The following is a 26,130-nucleotide window of genomic DNA, read 5'->3' on the forward strand; positions in this document are numbered from 1 at the left end:
ACAAGCACCGTGATGCTGGCTGTTTAGCGGTTTCAAAAGTAATTAAAAAAAATACTGATCCCTAGAGAATAAAAAGGAGCTTTAGTCCCGATATGCAGAGACTAAAGTAACATTTTAAGAGCATGAGAAGTGAAAAAATCTTTATTGTGCCGTAACTGAAGTGTCTGTAATTCATATATCACAAACACATCACTCAGAACATACATGTATGGTACGATTAATTCATCATTTTCTGTATAAATGGCACTGCCGTGACATCGTTTCATCTCTTTCAATCACGCCACCCGATAGTATGTGTAATGTAGCGCTAGTCAAGATCATCGACGCTTGTCATTGTCTTTATAAATCCAGGTGCGTTTACGTCGGCGCCCACAAACGCCTCGGATTTTAAACACGGGATAAAGGTGATTTTCCACCGGCGAGGCGAGACGAGACGAGGCGAGACGAGAATTGAAATTTGTATGGCGGCACCCGCGGCGGCTCGCGGCGGGCGCGCGAGAATGCATACAAATTTCCATTCTCTTTCCAGTCTCGCCTCGCCGGTGGCAAATCACCATAACACGTGGCGCGGAGCCTTCGCGCCGTCGCGCTGGGGGCAATATGGGGCAATAGTAGGCACTCACTCAACTATTCGTTTCCTCGGATAATGTAACCTGGGCAGCAATATTTCCCGGCGCGGGCGGCGGGCTAATGCGTTCCCGGCCGGTAATGCGGGGCCGCTCGGGCGCCACTTAGCGGACCCCCCGCCCGCGCCCGCGCCGGACTTCCCGCGGGACCGCCGCGCGCCGCCGAATCGAGTTACGTTGAGTGATTTAGAACAAAAACTTGTTACGGACAAGTGAAGCCATCGTATGCTTGGTTAGGACGCGTGGGCGAGCCCGCCCAATGTTGCCATCATATTTTTTATTATGCCTCTTAGCGTATGAAAAACTGTCAAATAAAGACACTGAGCAATAAATGTATGACAAGCCTAAAAAAATCGCTTGCGTGCTTAGAAAAGGGCCTAGATTTAGCGATAAAGTCGTTAAGGCTGGCAACACTCGCGCTAAGCACAAGGATGTGTTACGCCATCTAGTGTCGAAGGTGGTTGCCCCAAAAGCTAAATTGGGAGCAGGCTCGAGAGTGGATCCAACTGGTGGAGCCAATTATTAACTTTGTATCGTTATCTGGGATATTTTTATGACGCACAACTACCCATTATATTATTATTATTATTTACACGCAAATAAGTAGGTAGGTACAATTTTGATGTGTTTCAACTACATTTATTTGCGAACATTCTATAAGAACGTGGAACAGCTTCAACTGTGTTTTTTAAATTATGTTAGCTCATTGCGTAGGCCGTACGAGTAGGCTCCGAGTGTGGTAGTATTTACGAATAAAAACTGCGAAAACAATAAGCTTCTTCCAAGTCAGGGCCAGAATAGCTCTAGTGTTGCTAGTGCCGCACTGACCTGTCCTCTTCTCGGGGTCCTGGAACAGGACGTCTGCGAGGCGCGCCGGCGCGCTGCGGCCCTTCCCGTTGACGGCCAAGGCCTCCAGCCGGAACCGGACGTCCCACTCCAGCCCGCGCACCGTCCACACCGGCTCCTCCGACGACAGGTTTATCCTGCACCATAATCATTGCCATCAACAGGGTTACAATAAGAAGAATGTTGATAAAGTGTTACAAAAATATCATCAACATACAACACTGAAACGACGTCAAACTCTATGTTGTCATGGCACTAAATTGGTACTATAGTATACTCGTAGTATTGTAATGCAATGTTATTGAGTTGTTTCTATGACTATAGTGTCACTATCACTTTGAGAATATTAAGTAAGTATCTACGTCAGACCGAATGTGAACACACTTTCTGTAGGTATTGTTTTAGGTTTATTATAACCTAACTAACAAAGAGTTGGAAAACCCCCGACTTAGTCACTTCAAAGTTCAATATCTCAAAAATGCCTGAACCGATTTTGATAAAACATGTCTAAGAACCATTGCTAGAAAACCAGCTTTTAATTTAAAAAAACGCATTCAAACGGTAAACCCGTTTAAGAGCTACGGTTCCACAGACAGACAGACACACATAGACATACTTATAACCCCTCTTTTTGCGGCGGGGGTTAAAAATAAAGAGGACCAATACGCTTTAGAGATATCTGGGAAAAAACCAACTTAGTATAACAGTAAATTTTTACTTGTTCAAGAAAAAATTGCATTCTCGCGCTTACACCCATAATTAAACCCCAAAGCACAAACGCGTCTATAACAAACTTTCAATAAGTGGCAAACTCGCGAATTGACGCCGTAAAAATTGAACCGACTCGCCCACCTAGAGTAGACGAAGTCAATTATTCGCAGTTTAACAAAAAAAAAGTCTCTCATTTCCTGATTGCCATTCAATTCGTAAACCAATTTAAGTTGATCAAACAATATCGCTTTGTGAGAACCAGCTTGTTATGGAGTAGACTCAAGCGTCAAATTGTCGCTGCGTGTCAAAGACATTGCGTGAGCCAATGCAAAAGCCGTGTCAGCGCGTTCATATTTAATTCACCCTCAGCGGCACGCGTGCGCAGCTGCATCGCCGCGACGAAATCCATCTTCTTGTTATTTTGCCCCGGCGAATGCCGAATGCGAAAACATTGCTCGTCACAACGAGCCCCGTATAAAATAGCAATGTCAGATAAAAACACCGCACCTGTGCGAGGAGATAATCGCGCTTTCGCCGCCCGGATATTCAAATAAGTATTTCGCTCACGTCGCGAGGTTAAATGAGACAAGTTTCGAACTGGAAATGTTTTTGTTTCCGAACAACAATTAGAGTGTTTTTGGTGCTCATTAGGCGGCCGGCGCCGATTAGCGCAGCACGCAAATCGCCTTGCGCGCTCCGGCTGCGGACAGCGCGGGGCGCACCGACAGACTGCCGAATATCATAATAGGATTCATGATTTATTAAATGACAGACTGATTATCCTAATTTCCTGTCTACATGTAAGTCTGGTACAAGATTACTAATTACTTTTGAGTACACGGACCGACACAGTGCTTTATAAGTATATTTGGAGAACGCATCTAACAGTAGCGAGAGCGCACAGAAGACAGAACTCGGTCTACCCAACACTAACATCCACCCGCAAAGTCTATCTGATCATACAATGCTGGTAGTTGCGTCATTACAGCCCATAGAAAATATGTCTGATGTCTATCGAGTATATTGTCATGGATCCAGCATGCATTATTCCCGGCGCGTCTCCTTGAGCCCCTTGCATAATGATAACTTTGATCGCGGAGTTTGGTGCCGCGAGGGTGTTTATTGGAAGGAGTCAGGTGCGACCCGCGTCGCCCACTCAGTGCACGTGTGAATAAGTACATTTCATTGTTTACAAAATAATGCGCTAGTTTTTCTCTCCTGCAATATAATAGTCCGATCCTTGTTTGCAGTGTCTATACAATTTCGAAAATTTAATTACGTGTCTGTCGCAGCGACCAATGCTTGTTGTTCCAAATGGATTTCCATGTTTTAATTGGTTGTGGTCAGTTCTAAAAGTAAAAATCTCGAATTAGCATTTCTGAACGCCGCTTTCCGGGCCAGAAATGCAGGCTGTTAATTCTTCGGAGCAATGAAAGACTATCTTACAGGTTTTCGTTAATAAATTCAACTTTTTTAAAATTGGCAAGAGAATTTTCTGTACCTAATAAATATTTTGCCATTGTTCCTGAATATGTCAAAATATTATATCAATGTGTTCCCAGTTTTAAAGGCTAATTTGTAATCTACATAATCATCGATGAATTCTTGGAAATATAATTATAACAGAAACTAATTAGGTACTGCGAACTAATAACAAGATATTAATAGCACAGCCAAATTAAAGGTATTTAGTAAATATTCTTCGGTGATCCCCAGAGATTCATGTAAAGAGTATTCAAAAATAACATTCCCAAATTATATTATTTTAATACACTTTGACGTTCACGTTGAACGCAAGAGAGGGTTTTATTTAATTTATGATAATGATAGCTCGCCGTTGAACTGATAAGTGATAACTCCTTTAGAAATGCTACGTGGTGCTACGTGCTACGCCGCAGCGAGTCGTAGAGTGCTACGCGCTTTAGATTTTTAATTAGATAGCTTAAAAAGTGTTTTGCCGCGACCCCACCGCCGCCCCACAGCAAGGCTATCGCAACAGCATAATTGATTAGAATTCACCAACAATCTTATACTTTTCCCTTTTTTGGGGTAAAACGGCATTCCCTTTTGTTTTAACTTTAGCATTTGCCGGGCGACGCGGCTCGCGTTTCGCCCTATGTTTCCATAATTAACGCACTCCCGAAAGGTTAATGAGGCGCCTGTACATTTTTGCCGCCCATACCTGCATGACATGGGGGGGGGGGAAGGAAGGGGAATTTTAATTATAATGTGATAATACGCGCGCCTTCGCCGTCCCGCCTCTGCGCAAACAAAGGGCGAATAACTGTAACAACTCGCAAAAGCTTGTCCCCGCGTTATTAGGCTGCCAAATTCACAAACCTAGTCCTTATTTTCATAAATAGTTGGTACGGTCTATGTAAAGTAAGCAAAGCCATGTACGTATGTAAGGATGTCGTTGTCTTAGTTACGATAAAATTTGGTTAAAGAAAAACATTTTAATCTTTGCAGGGTAGGTTTTTTTGTGAACCATTCTCTGCCCGGTTTTAAAATAGCACAGAACCGTCCGTGGGTGTTGTAAAACGCGACCAAGACCCCTAATATGAGAGTGGGCAGACAGTGGGTACACTCTGGCCAGCCGGCGAAAGCTGTCCACGATTTCTTACGAAACTTTCATGTATCATTTTTGAGATTGTCAAAATTGACATAATTATTATCATTCTAGCCCGGCTTAGATAATTCTGCTACTTCTGCTATAAGAAATAAAATAAATATATTTTTTGTTTAATTCAACCTCCTACCATCCTCAAAATGCAAAATGATATAAGATTATGTTAGAATTAAAATGTTAGAAGATATATTCAATGCTAATCTGGTCAAAATGGTCCGAAAATTGATGCGTCTGGACTGTACGTAAAAGGGCACTGAAAAAGATCAAATTTACCAAGGGACTCCTAAAGTGCATCATCAACTTTCACACATTACTACATGAATTTTGATGCAGCTTGAAGAGTCCCGAGTATAATTAAATATCTGGAAAATTTAAATAATATCTAAGTATCAACATCGTTTTAATCAGCAAGTGTTGTCAGCCTCATTTTTTTAAGCTTTCGCTGGCCTGAGTCTATATCCAACTACGAACTTCGGACTCCAGAACTGCAGTAGAAGCAAGGGGAAACCACTAATCACACTATTTTCCCAAGAAAGTTGTCATCAAGGTTCACTATTAATCCTCAATCAACGATCACTCTTTCAAGAGTATAGCGAATTAGAAGACTTTTTGTTGACTGTTGCTGCATTGTCGACTAAAGTACTTATCCGTACCAAGTTTCAAGTCCAAGTTGAAGAGTTCCATCCAGTTTAGATGATCCTTGCCGGACCACTAGAATTTAACTACCCGATTGTTGTATTTTCACCAATTTAAGTTTAAGTATCTACATAAAACACGGAAGAATAAAACAAGTGGGAGTGCTATGTAGATGCAGCGGTGTGTGCCACAAGTAAGCGGAGGTACGTTTAAATTCAAATGATTTATAGAGTAAATAGGCCGCAATGGGCACTTTTACACGTCATTTTTTAAACTACCAGCGCTTTCAGAAACACCATCATTGCCAAGAAGAATGCGCCGCAAGAAACTTGGCAGAAAGTCATTTTTTCATAATAATATAATTACAAATAAAATACTTAAAAAACTAATTTTACACAATTAAAGAAAAAAAATACAAAAAATAATAATAATAAAAATACAGGGATGTATGGGGTCCCTTAGTTACAATACTAAACACTAACTATATCTACGTTCAGTGGAAGTGTAGAATGCTTCCACCGTCATAAATTTTAAAATTTACTCGATGCCAGGCGTGTTCAACATTGCGTAGAGTATGATCACGTTAAGTAGTGTGGCGAAATTCCTTGTTTTACAGTAATTATGCCGTATTGCTCAATTCTGGAATGTAAAAATGATAGCAGGAAAAAAAACTACTAATGGAGGATTACCTACGTCGTCGAGTAAGCGTACCGCCCCGCTTACTTGTGGCACGCACGCTGCACCTACGAGTACATAGCACGTCCACTTGTTTTTATTCTTCCGTGTCATAAGATATGTCTGATACCAGTGGTTCGGAAAATTATGGAACCACAACTTACTCACCTACTCATACATACTAACGTCGCAAGTTAAATATGTAATGGCTTGTGCAGAGCACGCATGTTCCCGCTCCTGGCAGACGTACACACATATCATTACTACTCGCTGTCTGCCTCGAGTCGTTTCGCATCTCATTATTGTAACATCCCTAATTGGGTGATTCTTGTTAACGTCGCCATGTCAGTATTCCGCGGTTGTGCGGCGAACGGTCGCAGGGCTAATTGAATCGTAGGTTTCTCATTTGCAGTCGCCGGAAAGATGGTGCAGCGGACATTTGAGCACGCCGTCTAGACGTGTCGGTTTAATTGTTAATTAAAAAAAACCGGATAAGTACGAGTTGAGCTCGCGTGGAAAGGGTTCTGTACCACGAAATATTTTAATAATTATGTTTTTATTTTTTTTCGTTGTGCCCGCATATAATTTAAACCACACATTTCTTACTTTACTGTAATCTACAAAGGACTATTTTTAGTAGTTCTCTACAAAGAGTAATTTTCTAATTTACCGCCTAAAAGTGGTCCATATGTTTAAAAATTCATTTACCTATTTAGGCGTTAAACCTCCATCTTTGTATAACCAATTTAAATATGTGTGCAAAATTTATACCCAATCGATCCAGTACTTTTAGCGCAAATTGGTTGTGACAGACGGACGAACAGACATACTACAACGTGACCCTATAAGGTTTTCTTTTTCCTTTTGAGGTACGGGACCCTAAAAAGTAGAGCTGAATAGCATGGTCGGAGCAGCTTACGAGTATTAGCGAGAGCGTGCTCGGCGACGATTATTTTATTTGCCGCGGTAATGGCTGAATAAAGAGGTTAGGATGCGGCGCGCGCGCCGAGCGCGCCGTGCTTTTACATTGCGAGTGTAATACATTGCGGGCCTTGAATAATCCATCTTATCATAACTAGTTCGGTAACCCAGCAATCTATTTGTATTCGGATGATTTTAATCGTCTTTTGTAAACTTTGCTCGCGGCTCGCGAAATATGTAGTACAGAAAATGAATAGTACTGTATGAAAGTCTAGCCAGTGGAAGCACACTTTGCACGATAACATTTATTAATTTACTAAGGGGCTGTTTCACCACCCATTTATTAATTTTATTTGACGGATAAATTATGTGATGCCGTCTCCGTCTATTCGAACAAAACAAACAGAGACGGCATCACATTTATCCGGTAAATAAATTTAATCAATGGATAGTGAAACAGGGGGTAAGACAAAAATCTACACTGATATATTTTATCACGAGTTACACATATTTTTTTCAGAAAACCGAATATTCACGAACGAGTATAATACTTGACCATAAATAATAATAAATAAATAAAATAATTTAACGCTAACATTTGGACTCGTTCTTCGACAAAAAGCTGTATTGTAGTGGTAAATTGTAGTTATTTAATGTTTTTTTTGTAGCTTCCTTCACTTACAGGCAAACCAATAAATTAACTTGCCACTATCGTACATGTCAACGAATCCCAGATACACCACGCTGAATGAAAAAACATAGCCGTTGGAAAAAGCCTGCGGCTTGGACCGTTTCTTCCAGTTGAAATGAACAAATGACATGAGGTACTGACCGGGGCGTGTGCTCTCCGGCGGAGAACACCTGCAGCAGGAAGGTCTGCGGCAGGCCGCCGTCGAAGCCCGCGAGGCACGCCACCTCCACAGACTCCGCCGTCTGGTTCCACAGCGAGCAGTTGCGCGGCGCGTGAGGTTTGCCTGACAAGTAACACAACAAATCACAGAATATAATAATATAATAGTACTAACGTACAGAATGGCCACGCTCCGCCCCGCACCGGTTCGAGTTACCCCACCCCTCAAGCGCAGATCGCAGGAAAACCGCAGGAAAGCAGTCGGGTGCGCGACGCGATGTATGTCGGCCGCACGGCACTAAGTTCGGAGCGATAATTTTCCAAAATGGTAACGGTACCCTACCTACTACCTTTTATAAATAAATAATTATTTCTGAAATTATCGCGATTAAGACATGAAATAACTACCTATCGAATAATTCGTTTAAATTTTTAGTCGTATATCTATTGTAATTGAAAATAATAATGCTTTAATACACAGACAGACACATTTTAACTACCTTTAAATAAATAAGTAAGATTATCGAACACATTTATTTGCATATATCTAAGCCATACCTACATATAAGTACCTTTAAATGTCATTGGTAGCACTTATATTATGTACTAGAGTTTTGCGATAGTCAGCCCTTTGTATCTTACGCACACATTGACGCGTGTACAGTCAAGGAATTTTATTCATGGGCCACCATGGAACCTTTTCAAAGGAAAAGTCATTACGACTTTCCTTGTTAATTAATGCGATGTCACTATGACGTTTACTGTGAAATAGTTCCATGGTGGCCAATGAATTAAACTCCTTGACCATACAGACGACATCGTGCTTATGTAGATTCAGGAACGCGTATTTTGTACGTCGTGGCCGCCGTGTGCCAAAATTACTGTAGGAGCTCCCCCTGGCAAGCTAAGTTCTAAAAGAACATAGTAAGATAGTAAGTTTTAATATTCTTTAGAGAGCGGCCTGTCGGGCAGCTTGCCTTTTCTCCATAAGAGGCTAGCAACAATCAAAAAAAAATCTCACACGGTTTTGGTAAAAAAACCAGTGTCTATAATTTTTTTTAAGAAATACCAAAAAATTAAGTGCAGTAGTCTAGAACTCTTTTACTTAACTTCAAAGTGCAAAAGTCCAAACCTATTTAGAAATCGTGACCAGCTAAAAAAATCCCAGGCTTACTAGAAAGACTAGAACTAGCCTGACTACGAAGCTTGAGGTCCCGGGTTCGATTCCCGTGTCGGAGCAGTTATTTGTATGAAAAATACGAATGTTTGTTCTCGGGTCGTGGGTGTTTAATATGTATTTAAGTATGTATCTATATCTATATAATTATATTTATCCGTTGCTTAGTACCCGTAACACAAGCTTTGCTAAGCTTACTTTGGGACAAGGTCAATTGGTGTGAATTGTCCCGTGATATTTATTTATTTATTTATCTGTCGTGTTGTGTCGTGATGCATCAGAACGGTATCGGTTTCATACAGTTTCATACATTTTATATGGTTGTGTTCACATTTATCTGATGCAGTGTGTTGTGACGGCTTGTGTTGTGTCGCATCAAAGCTATAGAGAGAGAGACAGAGCGCGACACAACACAACACGACAGATAAATGTAAAAGCAGCTTTAGCCAGTCCGCCTAGATGACCAATTCAAATCAAAATTAGTTCATTAGCTACTTATGCCACAAAGTTTTCCGTCGGGGAGTTCAAATTTCGGCATGATACCTCCCTAAAATAACTTTACCAAAGAGTGAAGCTCAAAATCCTTTATTCCCAGGTCTTCACTTTCCTAATTTTTCACATATCCAGATAAGTTAGAAGTTTGAGCATAGCCACAGAGCTTTTTATAAGATAAAATAGAAATGTTGTTTGCGTTTCCCTGCAGAACCATGTATTCAGAGATGTGCACATGTTTTCCCTGACGTTTACCTACTTAGATTTTGCAATGTTAAATGTAATCTTTTTTAGAAAAATAAATATTTTTACATTGCATCTCTACAGTGACTTACTTTCTGAGAAATTAATTCAGATTGAGCAGGGAAAATATATATTAGGCTTTATAGCCAGATGCTTCATGGTTTCAGCTTGAATATAAATGCCTAGATTCATTTGTTCACTGTTGATCGAGCGTCTCCAATAAAGGTTTTTGTGTTGTTTGTCCAGCGGATGTTCGGCTGTTCTCAATCAGTCCTTGTGAAATGTTGTGGGCGGTTTGATAAGATAGTTGTATAATTACAGTCAAGGAAACTGAATCACATACCAGGGACCAGGGTGGAACGTTTTCATAATCTACTTATTTCGCAATGATTTCTTTGGCAAGTAGTTAGTAGCAAAGGTTCCAACCCTTGTACGTGATTCAGTTTCTATGACTGTACAGGCACTCACCCGCAGCCACCATCTGGAAGACACAGGGCGCGAGCTGCGAGCCCACTTCGTTGGAGGCCGAGCACGACAGCGTGCCGTAGTCCAGGTCAGCCACTGGAGTGTACCTGCCAGGAGACACCCGACATGAACCGGCAGGCAGATCAGGAAGAAATAAAAGGGTTAAACTGGTTGTATTTGGATGCACCATCCCAGCTCATACCCGTCCCACTGCTGGACACAGGCCTCCGCTCAGAATGACAGGGCTTGGACCGTAATTTACACGCGGGACCAGTGCGGATTGTCTACTTCACACACTCCATTGAATTGCTTCGTAAGTTTGTGCAGGTTTCCTTATGAAGTTTTTCTTCACCTTAAAGCTCGTAATTAACTTCAAATCTAGTTTCGCACATGAATTTCGAAAAACTCAGAGGTGCGAGTCGGGGTTTGAACCCACGATCCTCTGCTTAGAGGCCACAGGCCAAACCACTAAGCCACCACGGCTTCAACTGAATATATTTGGATGTAATTACAGAAAAAAGCGACCAAAGATCGTTAGCCAAAAGACCGTGAGCCTCTTCAAGATGCAAAAACTATTAAGTAAAGGTCACGTCTTACGAGTAGAATCCTAACGTCTTTGTCGAAGTCTATTTGTGACGTGCAGGGGCGTACCCAGCTTCTGGCCTAGGGGGAGGGCAAGTCAGATTTTTTTGGTCAGATCGCCCGCGCTTTTTTTGTCATACACAAAGACACCTACATGAAACACAAGGTATATGTAGTGTGTAGGGCAAACACCCGCAAGGGATCCAGCTCATAGGTAAACGGGGCATAATATCTAGTAGAACATACAATTTCCAGGAGGGGGGCAGCTGCCCTCCCCTGCCCCCTGCGTACGCCCATGGTGACGTGAGCTCACTTGAGACTGCTAGCGCTCCCGTTGGAGGTGTAGCGGTCGGCGGCGACGTCGATGGTCTCCCCGGAGTTGTTGAACTTCCACTTGAAGACGGCGGCGGGCGGGTCGGCGTCCACCTCGCACACGATCACCACGGCCTCGCCGCGCGCCGCGCCCACCACCGCCACACCGCCCGCGCCCGCGCCCGCGCCCCCCCGCCCCCTCCGCCGCTCCGGCATGACGGCGCGTCTGCAACATGAACAACCTCTTAGCATACTCAGTAAAAAAGTGATTTCACTTTTCATGCTTTTAAAATGTTACTTTAGTCTCTGCATATCGGGACTAAAGCTCCTCATTAATTTCTAGAGATATAAAGTATTTTTTTTAACCCCTAAACAGCCAATCACGGTGTTTGCGAATGGAGGATTATCGCAATTTTCAGTGATTGACTAATACAATTTCTAGGGCGTGGAAATAACCTCAAAATGACAACCGTGAAAAAATATTAAAAATACAATTTAATTTCGTGATTACTAATATGAATCTGTACAATTATATTAAGGATGAACTCATTTTATTATGCATCATACAACTATTAGTTTTCAAATAGTTTTCAATTTGAAATTGTTGGCTAAATATGCAAGCATTTAACATATGCGTCATTTTACAAATAAAATAAAGAAATTAAAAAATCGCATAACATTTTTGAACAAAACGTCGTTTTTTTTCTTCGCATTCAAAGTGAAAAGTAGAGTGTTTAACGCGAGACTAAAAACCATAATAACACTCGAACTATACCCACATCACTCTACCCTCGCTCTGCTCGGGTGGCTAAACATCTCGTATCGTATCTCGTATACTTTACTTTGGATGTAAGTCATTCGTAGTTATTTGTTAAGTAAGGCTGAAAGCTGTTGTGCGGCGGGAGTGTGTGAGACCCGAATAAGTGAAGCACCTTAGGATTGACTTACGTGTGAGTGATTCAAAGAAAGCACTCAGAGCGTTATGAAGATTTGAAACCGCAAGACACTAAACAACAGAGCAGAGTACAACACATAATTATTCACCTCGCTGCAGGGAGAAAAATAATATATCGGTTTTCTTTGATTCGTTTACAAAATACCGACACCAGCCAGATTGGGTAGGTTTTTGAAAATTTGAATGCTTTTTACATCATTTTTATCTGTTTGTCGATGTATTTAAATGACATATACGCGCCAACAATCCAAAGTGCTACAGATTTCGCCAGTCACATTGTTCGACTAGGCAATACCTTTACTAGTCTCTCGAGTGTAATCCACAAAACGATTCTAGCGGAGCTAGTTATTTACATGATATAAGCACTAATGAACTGAACAGAAACAGTTGAAACCGCGACTGACATTAAGCGATGTAAAACGGAGCTGATTAATTATTGTATTTCCTTCAGCCGCCTTTTGAAGAGCAATGGAGGGTCAATCCCGCGCCGCATACGAGCGACTTTGATCTACCGCCGGCGCTCGATAGCGCTCCAGGGTGACATGTGGAGTGATAAATTAATCGCGATTAACATCAGCCTTAACCCACACACCGTATTTTACTTTATTGTAAGGAATCAATTTACTCCTGTTTGAATGTCGAGATCATTACGAAGTTCCGAGGACGCACGGATATAAGGCCGTTCGTTGGCGCTAATAAACTCGTTCTGTTCGACATCGCTCGGGGTCGCTGATCAAAGCGATAATATTCAAATTACTTCGCAGCGCTCAAAGAAGCTCATCGTACCTACGGACGAATTGCGTTCTGCAAAACAAAACAATCTTACTTCGTGGCGTTTGGTGGAGTTGAAGGAGCGGTCGGCCGGCCGGGGCCGCGTCACGTAGCGGGACGGAGGTAGCAATTCCGTTTAAGTGAACGGTGACATGCGAGGAGTATCGTGAGTGCATTAACTGGCGCTTGCGGCGATCCCGGCGCGCGCGTGACGCCCGCGACGTGCCGCCCGCGTTACCTGCGCCCCAACACCGACGCAGAAAACTACTTAACCGGAGCCGAGTTGAGGGTATTGTGGCCGCTGCTGGCATGTATAATGTAGGGCACAATATCGCCGTCGAAAGCAAAGCTAGGAGCTTTCATTCCTCAATCACATTGTGTACTCGTCTAAGACCTTCGCATAAGGGTAGTACGTTTACAAGGGTAAACGTTATTACCTTATAAAGATATAAACAGCTTAAAATCCCTTTTCATTCAGATTTGGACAAAAACAAAGATTATTTTAATGTTATGAGCAGCTTCGATTAACTGAGTGTTTGAACCACGGAACCCGTTGCCCGGGGAATGAAAAAGCTCTGAGCCGCTCCACTCTGAATTTCACCTACAGTAGAAATAATTTAAAATGCAAAAGGAGTTTCCAGTGATTGTTACAATGAATTTGAAGATCTCGTTTAATAATAGAGCAAGGTCACGGCGCGGGAGCGTGGGAGGGGGGGAGGGACGGCCGGAGCCCTGTTACGTATTAAAGTGTAATTGAGTGCGATGGGTGTAGGTTCGAGGTCCGATTCGGTGCAATCCGCGCTGATTGTGTCAACTATGAAGTAAGTGGTTTAGACATGCTGCTTTTGAGCCCACGTACAAACATATTATCGGATGAAAAGACAAAATAAAATTATGTGTAGATAATATACCACCACCGCCAAAAGTTCATTTTACATATGGTATTATCTAGAATCATAAAAACGTTGTAAGGTAAAACTGTCTGAATTAATGTCGTCTTTGAGAATATCTACTTTTATAATGAATAATAATAAAGATCATCTCATAATATTTTTTGGACACAGCATACGCAGGTAGGTATATACCGGGTGTGGCCTGTAATACGAGCAAATAATTAAAACATAGATCGTACTCGTCAAACTGAACAACATTAGTTCAGCGACTTTTAAAAATAATGGAGTCTAAAGATTTTCCCTTTTTCATACAAATTAAATAGTTATCAATGTACCTACGCCATCCTAGAACCCAACTGACGTCGCCTGTCCCGCTATAAACATCAAGCATTGCTTCTTCGAATAAACTTTAAAGCCTAATAAAATAAAAAAATAAAAAAAATGTAAAAGTCGCTGAACTACTTAATGTTGTTTAGTTTGACGAGTACGATCTATGTTTTCATTATTTGCTCGTATTACAGGCCACACCCGTGTTTAGTTATTTTTCATATTCCAAGTTCTCGAAAAAATTAAAATCACTAACGACTCAGAAAATATATGTACAAATTTGGACTGTTTGATTTTCATTAAATATAAACAGAAGCGTGTTTGTATAAAAATTCGACTATGCTTCATCGCCAGTCGTTCATAATTCAGTTAGGTACCTAGCAACAAGAAATGTTAGATAAATGCACATACATAGAATGCTCTGTAAGTTATTCCGTACTTCGCCAAACCCTTTACGGTTCAAGAATTTATCCCAAAATTGTTCCCAAAATCGAAGTCAAACATTCCAATTGAGGGCTCTGGAAATATGCAAATGCGGTAGTTAGCGCTTTCCGGCGCTAATTCTGTGTAGGACAGCCGCCGGCCGCCCGCCGCGTAACGAACTTACTGCCTGCAAAGACGGCGCGCCGGCCTCCGTTCATTATATTCTCTTTGCTCGCAATACAAACTAATTAAAGGCCAATGAGTAGCCGCACTAAAGCGCACGAGGAGCGCGGCGACGCGATAAAAACGCCCATAATAGCCCAATCGCCGCCCCCGAGTAACTTCAATACAAAACAATTCGTTGCGGAACAACAATTTATTACCACATTCCGCGCAGTAATGCGCCCATTAAAAATACCCATCTTGTTCTGTCGCGCTGCACCTGCCCCCGCTAACAGCGCAACTCTCATTTAATTTGTATCCTTTATTTACCCGCCTCGGGCTTAATCACCGCCATCCGATCCACCGCGCTCTAATTGACTAAGTATTGTTTAGAAATCCTTTCAGGCACTTTAAGCGTCGCCAGGTACCGCCAGCTAATGCTAAGCCGTTTCAAATCCACTTCATCAACGCACAGATTGCTCCATTGTGATGATTCCGAGTTATTCTTATTGCTGAAATACCGAGACGGCGCGGCGGTTCGATCGGGGTGCGAACGATTGCTTAATTCGAATAAAGGAGGCAAAAAAACTCCATTTACTCTTAAATCGCTAAGCAACGAAGTCGAGTCAGGGGCAAACGTCGAGGAAAAACAATTAGAGGGGATCCCGCGGCGGGCGGTGCGGGCAGGGGAGGGATGTGACGAGCAGCAGATACAGGCCGCGCGGGCAATTACTCGCGCGGTGGCCGCGCGGCGCCGCGCCGCTGCCGCGCGATAACGAGCTCTCGAGCCTCCATTAGCGCGCGTCGCGCGTCGCCTCCGATCCCGTCACGCGTGTACGTTTCCTCGGGTCTCCACTTTACATACTCTACTAAATCTTGAGAGACAAGCGGGCCAGGCCCGAATTGAATGTGAAAACTACCGTGGCACTTTAATATTGTTTTACTAGCATAACACTTTTAGTTGTTCAGCCAAATATCTACAAAGTTTTTAGATGAAGCTTTAATAACAAATAAAACGTCTAATAGTTACGTTCCTTCTTCAGCTAAAATGTTAACCAAATATGCCGACGATGAAACACATACTGAAGAATGTCTACATATTCAAAACGTAAATCGCTAGCTTTGCTCAGCGTTTTGTTCAACACGTACGTTATTCTCAGGTAAATCTTGAAACATGTTGCAATTGAGGTGGGCTCTCGGTGCAGTGGTTAACAAATCAGCATGTGCTGAATTTGCATCACTCCCAGAAGTCGCTCCATTTAAATGCTCTAAGTGATTTACATTTAACGGCATTAGCACCGCCAGTTGAGGCATGATCCTCTGTAGCGTCTAAACTGTTATGCACACTAATACACTGTTAGGTATGTATATAACATTTGCTAGGACAACAGGCGAATGACTACTGTCTCGCTCACTAACTTGATGTGTAAGTGGGACCACAGTGTAGGTACGGTAAACAACCGACAGCTTCGCCTGAATAGGTTGTATATTTAAATCTTTATTTTTAGAATTACCTCCGGCTTCCGGGCAGTCCAGCTGCTTTCGATTCCATCACATAGTCTTTAAAACACCAGGAAATCATGGCGCAAGAATAGTGCTACTATACCCGTCACAGAATAGTCCTTTTGCTGCTGTTTCGGCGCCAAAATGTACAAGTAATAGACATGTTGCTGAAGGTAGAGTTCCAAGAAAGTTTTAGTGGCGTCAATAACGCTGCTATAATGACAATAAAGTTTTTTTCCGGATTACTCAATAGAGGTTTACCGAATCGGTGGTAGATTTATTTTGACATTCATAGTGCTTTTTACAGCCTAAATTTAGTAAAAATATTTTGACTTTGACTTTGACACGGTCTAGTCTAGTCCAGCGACACCTAAAAATTATAATAGTAATGCGTGAACAATAAAAGGTACATAATACTGAACAATTGTTTCCACTGTATCTATTTCATTTCCTCGCCATCGAAGTGAAAAGCAGAATGTAAAACTCCAAATTGACCCATCTCACCTGATCTTAACTTGTAATAGGTATAAGTAAGTAAGTACACTCACACTTGACGCGGAAGTGCAGCTCGTTGGAGACGGTCTCTCCCTCGGCGTTGAGGGCGGAGCAGGCGTACCGGCCCGAGGAGTGCCGCGTGACCTTCTGCAGCACCAGCGACTGGTTGCTGTGGAACACGCGCGCCGACGCGTTGTGCACCAGCACCCGGTCCTGCGCACACGCAAACGGGCCTTCTAAACGGGCTACATTTTCACTGCAATTTGTGGCCGGCCATTATTCGCATCTTGCTCTTGCGTACGGTGTCAGAGAAGGACGGCCGTAGTTGTCGGTCACAAGTTGGAGTAAAATATGACCCGTTTAGAAACCCCTCAATGGTCGACACTCATCATCGTTATAAGCATATTATTATTATCTCCAGTGTGGAGTACCAAGCGGAGTTTGAGCCCTAGGGGTCTGTTTCACCTTCATCACTCATTGATAAATTTTATTTGACACATAAATGTCATGTCGTCTCTGTTTATTCGGACAAAGCAAACAGAGAAGGCATCACAGATACCCGTCACATAAAATTAATCGATAAATGGTGAAACAAGGGGTAAATATTTAAATGTAAATGTTAGTCAAATGTGTGATATTTTGTTTACGTACAGATTCTTGACATGCACATTTTTTATTTTAATATTTATATTTTTTTCCATGTTGTCACGAATATTAGGTTTTTGTTTTCTTAAAATGAAATGAAATGAAATTTTATCTAGGTACTGTAAATGTAGTACATAATAGTTCCATGATGTTATAGATTTTTTTATGTTCCATACATTTAGACAGTATGTCATGCAAATATTATTTTGATACATGCATTATTTTTTCTATTATTTATTATCAGCACGTTTTCTTGTTCGGTATTAAAAAAAATATATCACTCATTTATATAAGTTGGGGCGACAGTAGACGGGTCTTTATCGACTAATCAAAAATTGTTGGTCATAATCATAATGTAATGGTTTACATAACTCTTTTGTTCTCTGAAACCATTTATTTTCAGAATTGTTATAAAACCAACCAAACCTAATCTACAGAGTACTACAGGTGACCATTTAAAAATTGATGAAAAATGTATGGTTTCAGTGGGGAAACAATATGACAAACATTCAGTCATTATGACTAATAAAATTATGGCAGTCGTCCTGATCCTGATCACGGGTAGAATATCGCTTAGAGAACTCATTAAAAGTAATCTAATCACGTTTTATATTCCGTTAATCAATAAACACTTTGACATAAGATTTAGCCTATACTCAAATGCCTGTGTCTGACAATTAACATACAAATAATTTCGAATAAAATAATCACGTCTTCCGTCGTCAATGATCGGACGGCATTAAATGTTGAGAATTATAATTGAGAATGTGTCTCAAATACGGAACAGAGGCTCTGTGAGCTGTAGGCCTCGCAAACTGTTTGAAATATTACACCTCATGACAGTTCTTAATCCGTTCTGACATTTAATCGACAAAAATTCCATATAATTATCAATCCTACAGACTCACAATCACAATAAGTAAGGTCATGGACTTTAACCCATGCGAGCCACCATGGAAGCTTTTCAAAGGCAAGGTCATTACGATTTTCCTTGTTAATTAATGCGATGTCACTATGACGTTTACTGTGAAATGGTTGCTCATGAATTAAAGCCAAAGGCTACTAGAAACACAGGGAAGCTTAAAGTTCCATCTTACAGACTGGCTAAACCCAAAAAGTCGTTTCTGGGAAATTGCATGCGTTTTTATAATAAAATTCCAAAAAATATTACAAATGAAACGGATATAAAATTCAGATCTATTGTTAAGAAGTCATTAATATCTAAGGCGTATACGAGTAGGTGTATCTAAGGCCTATAGGCGTATTGTTCCTATTGCATAAATTTGACTTAGATTTAAGTATATTCTTGTTTTGCTTTTAATTATTATTATTGAATTGAATTCTAATTTGACATTCTAAACTCTATTTTTTATTTTTTATTCTGGCTGACAAATTATTGTAATAAGATTTATTTTTTGTATACATTTGACGACCCTTTTGTGAATTTCTTGTAATTAACTGGCATGTGTTTATAATGTATTTTTCAAACGGTAATCAATAAATTTATTCTAATCTAATCTATATATTAATGATTATATCATGGACAAAGATGGTTGTATTGTGATTGTGAGCAGATGCAGAGTTAAACAAACTGATAACAACATGTTTTCATTTATAAGATACCGGGTATTTTTTGTATTGAAAGCAATAAATCTATACCGGGTGGGACCTTTAACAGAAGCAAATACGAGTATGTATATAAAATAAAATAGATCGTATACTCATCAAACTGAACGAATTTAGTTCAGAAACTTTCATCTAAGGGCCTTTGTACGACGTGTATTTTAATCGCGCCGTCGACGCGCTTTTGTACTAATATTTGGAAATTAGCGATCCCTTCAAATAGCGAACCTACTGTGTTAAAAATAAAGTTGTGTTAAATACTTGTGATGTATAGTAATTATAGATATCTATAATATAAAAGTGAACCGCCAGAACGGGACAAAAATGAGACAAACAACGCATTATTTCTCTGGAATTTTAAAGCAATTCGATTCTTTGGCGGTCATTTAATAATATTGTAAATCTGTTTAAAAAAATAAACCTCGTTGAGTTTCTTGCCGGATTCTTCTCAACAGAGGTTTTTCCGAACCGGTGGTAGGTTTTTTTTGACATTCATAGTGCTTGTTATAGCCTAAATTGAAGAAAGATATTTTGACTTTGAGTCCTTGACCGTACACGACAATCGGTTGAGATATTCTACTTCCGATAACTAATATGGTGATAGCATTTTAGTCCGAGCTGAAACGAGATGCTTCGCTCGAGCTTCGCGCTCGCTTGCTCAATGATCAGGTTCTTCATACTTTCACTTTCACTTTCAATTTAACGCAAAAGGTAAACATTAGTAATCAGCGGCGTATTGCGGACGGAATGCTTATGCACGGGACATTAAATCAAATTACTTTTTACCCTTTTTTACAAGCGAGGCGCGTTAAATAAAATACCTAAATGTCGTTATAAAGGGGGGCGATTACTAGATGTACACAAAGGGCCCTCCCATTATCTGCGCGCGGCTCCACTCCGCCGGACAAAGGTACTCGTTATATTCAAAAAAATATTACTTGTTTCCTAACAAAAGGATTTAGGGTGGACATGGGCATGCAACGAGCCTCTTGGCGCCGCGACGTGTGGCGTGAAGTACGGGGATGTTCTTTACAGAAACAACCCCCGAAAACGGGGTGAGAGTGTTGGACTACGCGCTGTGAGGGTTCCTTGATACGCGACAAAACGTTAAGACTAATATTATAAATGCAAAAGTAATTGTCTGTCCATCTGCCTGTCTGTTATATTTTTACGTTTAAAACGCTCAATTGATTTAGACAAGATTTGGCAAGAGAGTGGCGGCTCTGGGTAAGACAAAGAATAGCTTGTGTCACGGAAAATTGCATAGTATTCGCGGGATAGCGAGAACTATGCAACGTTATTCCCAGATGGAGTCGGGGCAACGGCTAGTATACACTACAATGCAATATTTTAATTTTAGCCTTACTTGCCCTGTCTAAAAGATACAAGTTTCCAAAAAAAAAACGACGTACGTCACGTACGTTTATTAAGGTGAGGTACCACTTTAGTTGTACCACTTTGTCAGAGTGATTATTTATTATGTACGAGTAGGTACATCCATGACAAATTATAAGTTTTTATTAGGCACTGAAAGTTTGAGACCAGGGTTTTGTTTTTGTCATTTTCAATACATAACTCTTAATAAGTTTTTTGTTAAAAAACAATTTTTAATACAAGCTTTTTGTCGACTGTACTTTTTGACTTGCATTGTCATACACACTACATTTCCGTACCAAATTTCTAGTCGATACCATTAACCGTTGAGGATTTCTATCCTGCGGAGACGATCCTGGCTGGACCACCAGGATGTCACTACTAGATTAATGTATTGTCACCAGATGTACATAAGTATGCCAAATTTCAAGTCAATCCGACCACTGAAAGTGGGTGAAATTCAACTCGCAAGATTTGACCCGTACATACATAGATACATTATATATTGCAAGTTAAATAAAAGCTTGTAAAATGGCTTAAATAGTACAAATATCTCTTAATGATATCCCTGTTTTATATTAAAAGTTAGCAGCGAGAACAGCGTTCGAACCGTTTGAAGACTTCTCCCCTCGCATGAAATTCTAACGCCACTTAGCGAAGTGGTTTGTTTAAATACGCAGTCACGCTCCCGATATTGGTTCAGAGCCGATGCGGGGTGGGGGGAGGGGGGGAGGACCAATGCATGAGTGGAGAGGCGTAACGAAGAATACGAAATTTAATTTCAACTAATGAAGTCGCCGAACACGGTACAAACAAAAACCATTTACGCCCGATGACGCTGTTGTTTCTAGAGAAAGGAAAAATGAGAGACATTTTAAAAGCCGGAAGATATTAAGGAATTGAAAAGCGGGCATTAAAATTAAAAAAATGTGTGGAGTCTGTGTTTACAGCATTTGTGGGATGCTGGACGATCTGGAGGTGGTGTGGAGCGAACAATCTGACGGCTGGTGAACCTGGCAAACTCCTTTAGATTGGTTGTGAATGTTGTACTTAATTGGTTTTGATTTGAGGATTTAAAACGATCTTGATCTAACCACTAAAGTCATAACTATACCACGAACGAGCTAAGTTGGACACTAAAGGTGCGGCCGAAACGATGACGGCACGGAATCGCAGTGACGCACCGGATGCGCACTGTTTTATCGCATGTTGTCCATACCGCTGATTATAATATGCAAACGGTGCGAAATCGCAGTGACGTGCCGTAAACGTCACGACTTTTGTTCGGTAAAGACCTGAAGTTTACGACGCGTCACTGCGATTCCGTGCCGTCACCGTTTTTTTTAAGCAGCGGTTTGGTCGCACCTTCAATTGTTGTACAGTCAAACAAATTGAATAATGACCCGAGGTGGAACCTTTTAATAGTCAATTTCATTATGATTTCCTTGACAAAAGAATGAGATGTCAACATGACATTAGTAGCACAAAGGTTCCACCCTGGATCATGATTCAATTTGTCGACTGTGCATTCCATTTTGTATTTATTCAGTATGTATGTATGTAATTATTTTCCCTTAAAGGGATAAGTTCGCCTTTTGTACATGATCTCAACGGTTGTCAATGGTGTTTGTTTTTTTACCGTATTAACTTTAAATACTAGCTGTTGCCCGTGACTTTGGCTGCGTAGTTTGCTTGTTTGTTTGTCGCATGCCCGCAGTAACTGTTCAATTTTTTGGGATAAAACTATTCCAGGGTCTCAAACTATCTTTACTAGATTTCATCACGGTCCGTCGAATAGTTTCAGCGTGAAAGCGTGATGGGACAAACAAATAGGATTAGTATGGATCTTTTGAACATGAAACTACAGTAATGAGACTCACTCATATTAAATGATATTGTAACGGATAACTCACGTCTTAAATTCAGTTTAGCTCGACAAATGTTTCGGGCTAATCTGTAGCTCGAAACGTGTCCAGATTTTTAATATACATATTATTTTGTTTTGTCCTAACTACTACAAAACTGTTTTTGCGAATAGCGAATAAATGATTCTTATCTTACCTTATCTTTACTAATTACTACAATGTACGTAAAAATAGCAAAAAAAAAATTTTTTACGAAATGACTCCATATAATTTAGTTCTTCAGTTCTGAATATTTAACAACATTCGTACTTAATCTAGAAACATCTGAACGAGTATGAGATAGGAGAAAATCGAGCTTCTTGTAATAATTTGGAACGCCTAATGGAAAAAGATACCAGGAACACTGTGAATATTCATCACATAAAACATTCATTCTTCTGAAGACAAAAGAGAAATTACATCAAAGTTAGATATGTGTTTTTCGAGCACAAATTAAGATAAATTACTGTCTGGCGATCCTAGCGCCACCTAGTTATCGAATTGATGAACTTTCTACTACGACGCAAAAGTAGCTAGCGCTGATAACCAACCTCATTTAGAACGTGAATCGCACTATCGAAGTTTCTCAACTCGGATGTATAAATACGACTTTCCATTGTCTTCCTTCGGACTTCGGTGCCAAGGCATATAATCTGTCTGGCGAGAGATCTCTAATGCCGTTCCCTCGACGTTAGGAACTTTAACAATTTTAACGACTTACTAAAAATGGGACTGGGCTGGTCATGTCTGCCGCATGCACTCACAGCGATGGGCCCAAATCACTACCCATTGGGCAGGCCGAAAAGAAAAGATGGCGGGATGACTTGGACGCATATCGAATAGAGTGGCAGGAGCATGCTCTCGATAGAGACGAGTGGCGGAAAGAAGGGAAGGCCTTTGCCCAGCAGTGGGACACTTTAACGGGCTAAAAAAAAACATGTTTAGTAATGTCATCTGTAATAAGAAAAATCAAAAACAGTTTTTCTAACAAGCAACCAGTTTGAGTGTTTGAACGTTATCATTTGAGGTGGGTTATCATATCGGTTAGCGGGGGTTATAGGGGCGGGCACTAATTAGAGATTTGGCGACGACACGGGCACCTTGATTAGATGCTTGTAACCTGGCGTCATCGCTCACCGCGAGTGCAGGCCTAGCGGCACTTCACTATAGTACCTATAGCCAGGTATATAGGTAGCCAGGTACGACTCATTTCAAACAGAATTTCAATGACGATAAGTCTAACTGCAACCTTAAAGGTTGTTAATTGAAGGACCTCCGCAAAGAAACGTCTAAATTAATTGATCAAAGTTTTCTTTGCCAAGTAAAAACGCCGTTTTGAGTCCGTGTTTGAAAATAAAGCATAACAAAATTTAACCATTTATGATTCTTTTCCTTCACTCTGCCTGGAATTTGGCGCTCGAGTTCCACCTCGGAATGTTACCATGAGCTATATTTATTTGTTTTTACGAGCATTAAACTTTTAAGAGATGCTTCCGGCGGCGCGGGGCGGGTAATAGCGGGCGCGATTGTTTCTCATTTGTGTAAATGTTTTATTCGGAGCCGACACGCTCTCGTTAAAAAAAGGTCCGGCGGAACCCGCGGCGCGCTAATTGTTAGGGGATCGCGCGGCGTCTTGCTCCTTTTTTAATGAGGCCGGCTTTACCTTTGCGAATTCGGGCGCAATCCTTTCGAGGGACGCGGGGGGCGCGGGGGGCCGACAGTATCGCGAGGCGATCGCAGAATCAATCACTCGTGAAAGAAACGCGAATGATCGAATCAAGCGTGTCCATTTTCGTGCGGCACGACGCCGCACAACCACGCGGATGATCGCCCCCCCCCTCGACCCTCGGGGAAATAGCTGCCATTAACGAATAAAGAGAGAGAATTTTCCACCTGATAACACTGTTTGCTTATGTTCTCCGCGAGTACTCGCATCTTTTTGTTATTGGATTCAATATGAGTATTCCTTTGTGCGGCGGGGCGGCGCTCGTAAAACAAATCATTATTTAACTAGTTCCCCGTACTTCGGGGAGCGTTTCACTGGCGCGGAAATAAACTTCGCTGCATTTGTTACTTGTTTTACTATTTTCTTATTATATTCGGGCTTTATTCGGTAGGTATGGGCGGAGAAGCGTTCGGCGGAACCTTAGACGGTTGATTGGAAATTACGCGAGAACTGGCCGAGGGACGCGTCGCCGAATAAACTCGGCACAGTACATATATCATAATGTCACAACCCAAATGTTAGGGAGACGAAGATTCAAAACTTGTGGACTGAGGACGCTACGACGTAGCAACTTTGAGACGTCTACGAGTCTTGTGACTGTCATGGGCAGGTTAATACTGTGCTGTTGCGAAAAAACTAGTCTAAGTGCCTGAAAATAGTATATAATGTTATTACCAAGAGGCCTACAACTTTCTTAGATAGGTAACGTGTTTACTATGCTTTTGTTTTATGTTTAAAAGGACGGATCGAGTCCAAATCACCTTACGGCGCTCCAAAACTTGCACCATTATCACCACCAGCAGGATGAAACAGAACTATGTTGGCTACGTCTACCGAATGCACCCAGACAAGTGAGCGCGTGTTACCACTCAGTGGTTGCTCCAAGATGCGGTGAGGGCGAAATAAGTGCGGACAGGGCGAGTACGGAATCCAAAGGGGAGGTCTTTGGCCAGCACCAGCAGTAATAGACTATTTGCCGGCCAATAAAAATGACTTACCTAATCTACATAAGTAGGAAAAAAACATTCAAAACAAGATCAATAATAACCTAACTAACAAAAAGTTGGAAAACCCCCGACCTTGTCACTTCAAAGTTCGGCTGAACCGATTTTAATGAAACATGTCTAAAAACCATCGCTAGAAAACTTGCTTTCAAATAAAAAAAACGCATTCAAATCGGTCCACCCGCTTAAGAGCTACGGTGCCACAGACAGAGAGACAGGCACACAGACACACATAGTGGTCAAACTTATTCCCTCTTTTCACATCGGGGGTTAAAAAGTGTACGATATTCTGAAACCAGGAACTATAATCTACTTGAAAATAGCACCGATAAAATGAAAGCAACTGCGGTGCGGTTACGCAGTGCAACAATGTGCACTCGCGGCAAGCACCGGGCGGAGGCACATTGTTATAACTTCGCAACCGATCGGAATCGTGCAGTTAAATGAGTACCACAATGACATTAGTTGAAGCGCTCTGAAGTTGGGAGCCCGTTGTAATCAGAGCTCCGAGATTCGACGGGTAAAATATGATTGGGCATAAGCCGTGGAGGATGCAGCGTTGAGTAATTGCGGGGATTACAATACATAAATTCAAAAGGAAATGACGGGCCAAGACGCGAAATTTATGCCGCGTCTTATTATTTTGACAGCTCATTCGAGGGTAGTTAATAATGAGAGGTCGGTGCGGCCGCGAGCGGGTAATTGATGAGCGACATTTGCTGTGTTTGAGATTCCGCCGACTCGTGGGACTTGCCCTGACGGTATAAAAATTAAATTCTAAGCGTCTGATATTAAAAAAGTTGGCGGACTTCGAACGCAACAAGGGTTAACGTGATAAAATGTTGCGTCGGAATTTGGTAACCGGTGTTGACGTAAATACAATTTTGGTGAAAAAGGCTGCGGAATCAAACAGCGTCGGCGGTGAAATAGCTGTTGTAATTTGAAGTGGTATTCGTCACTCTAAGAGAGTCGTAGAAACACTGGCGTCACGAAAGTTAGTGCATGACGATTAATGATGTATATCTTTATACAATACAATACAATACAATACAAATATTCTTTATTGATCACCAAAAGCAGTACAGTGACATTACAAAAATAAAAAAAAAGCAGGTAGACAATAGGCGGTCTAATCGCTAATAATAATAATAATAATTTAT

General features: G+C 41.2%; 1 protein-coding gene across 1 annotated transcript in view; it reads right to left on the reverse strand.

The window, feature by feature from the left end:
- The window catches only part of side-II (sidestep II transmembrane protein), a 401,395-nt gene that overhangs the window by 30,641 nt on the left and 344,624 nt on the right, over positions 1-26,130 (reverse strand). The window contains exons 9-14 of the mRNA XM_074086222.1: positions 16,748-16,907; positions 11,372-11,391; positions 11,167-11,336; positions 10,275-10,378; positions 7,877-8,018; positions 1,455-1,609 (exon numbers count right to left, since the gene is read on the reverse strand). Coding sequence (XP_073942323.1) covers positions 1,455-1,609; positions 7,877-8,018; positions 10,275-10,378; positions 11,167-11,336; positions 11,372-11,391; positions 16,748-16,907 — 751 coding nt within the window. The remainder of the gene's footprint in view (positions 1-1,454; positions 1,610-7,876; positions 8,019-10,274; positions 10,379-11,166; positions 11,337-11,371; positions 11,392-16,747; positions 16,908-26,130) is intronic.

This window comes from Choristoneura fumiferana, chromosome 3 (genome assembly GCF_025370935.1).
Source record: "Choristoneura fumiferana chromosome 3, NRCan_CFum_1, whole genome shotgun sequence".
Taxonomy (NCBI): domain Eukaryota; kingdom Metazoa; phylum Arthropoda; class Insecta; order Lepidoptera; family Tortricidae; genus Choristoneura; species Choristoneura fumiferana.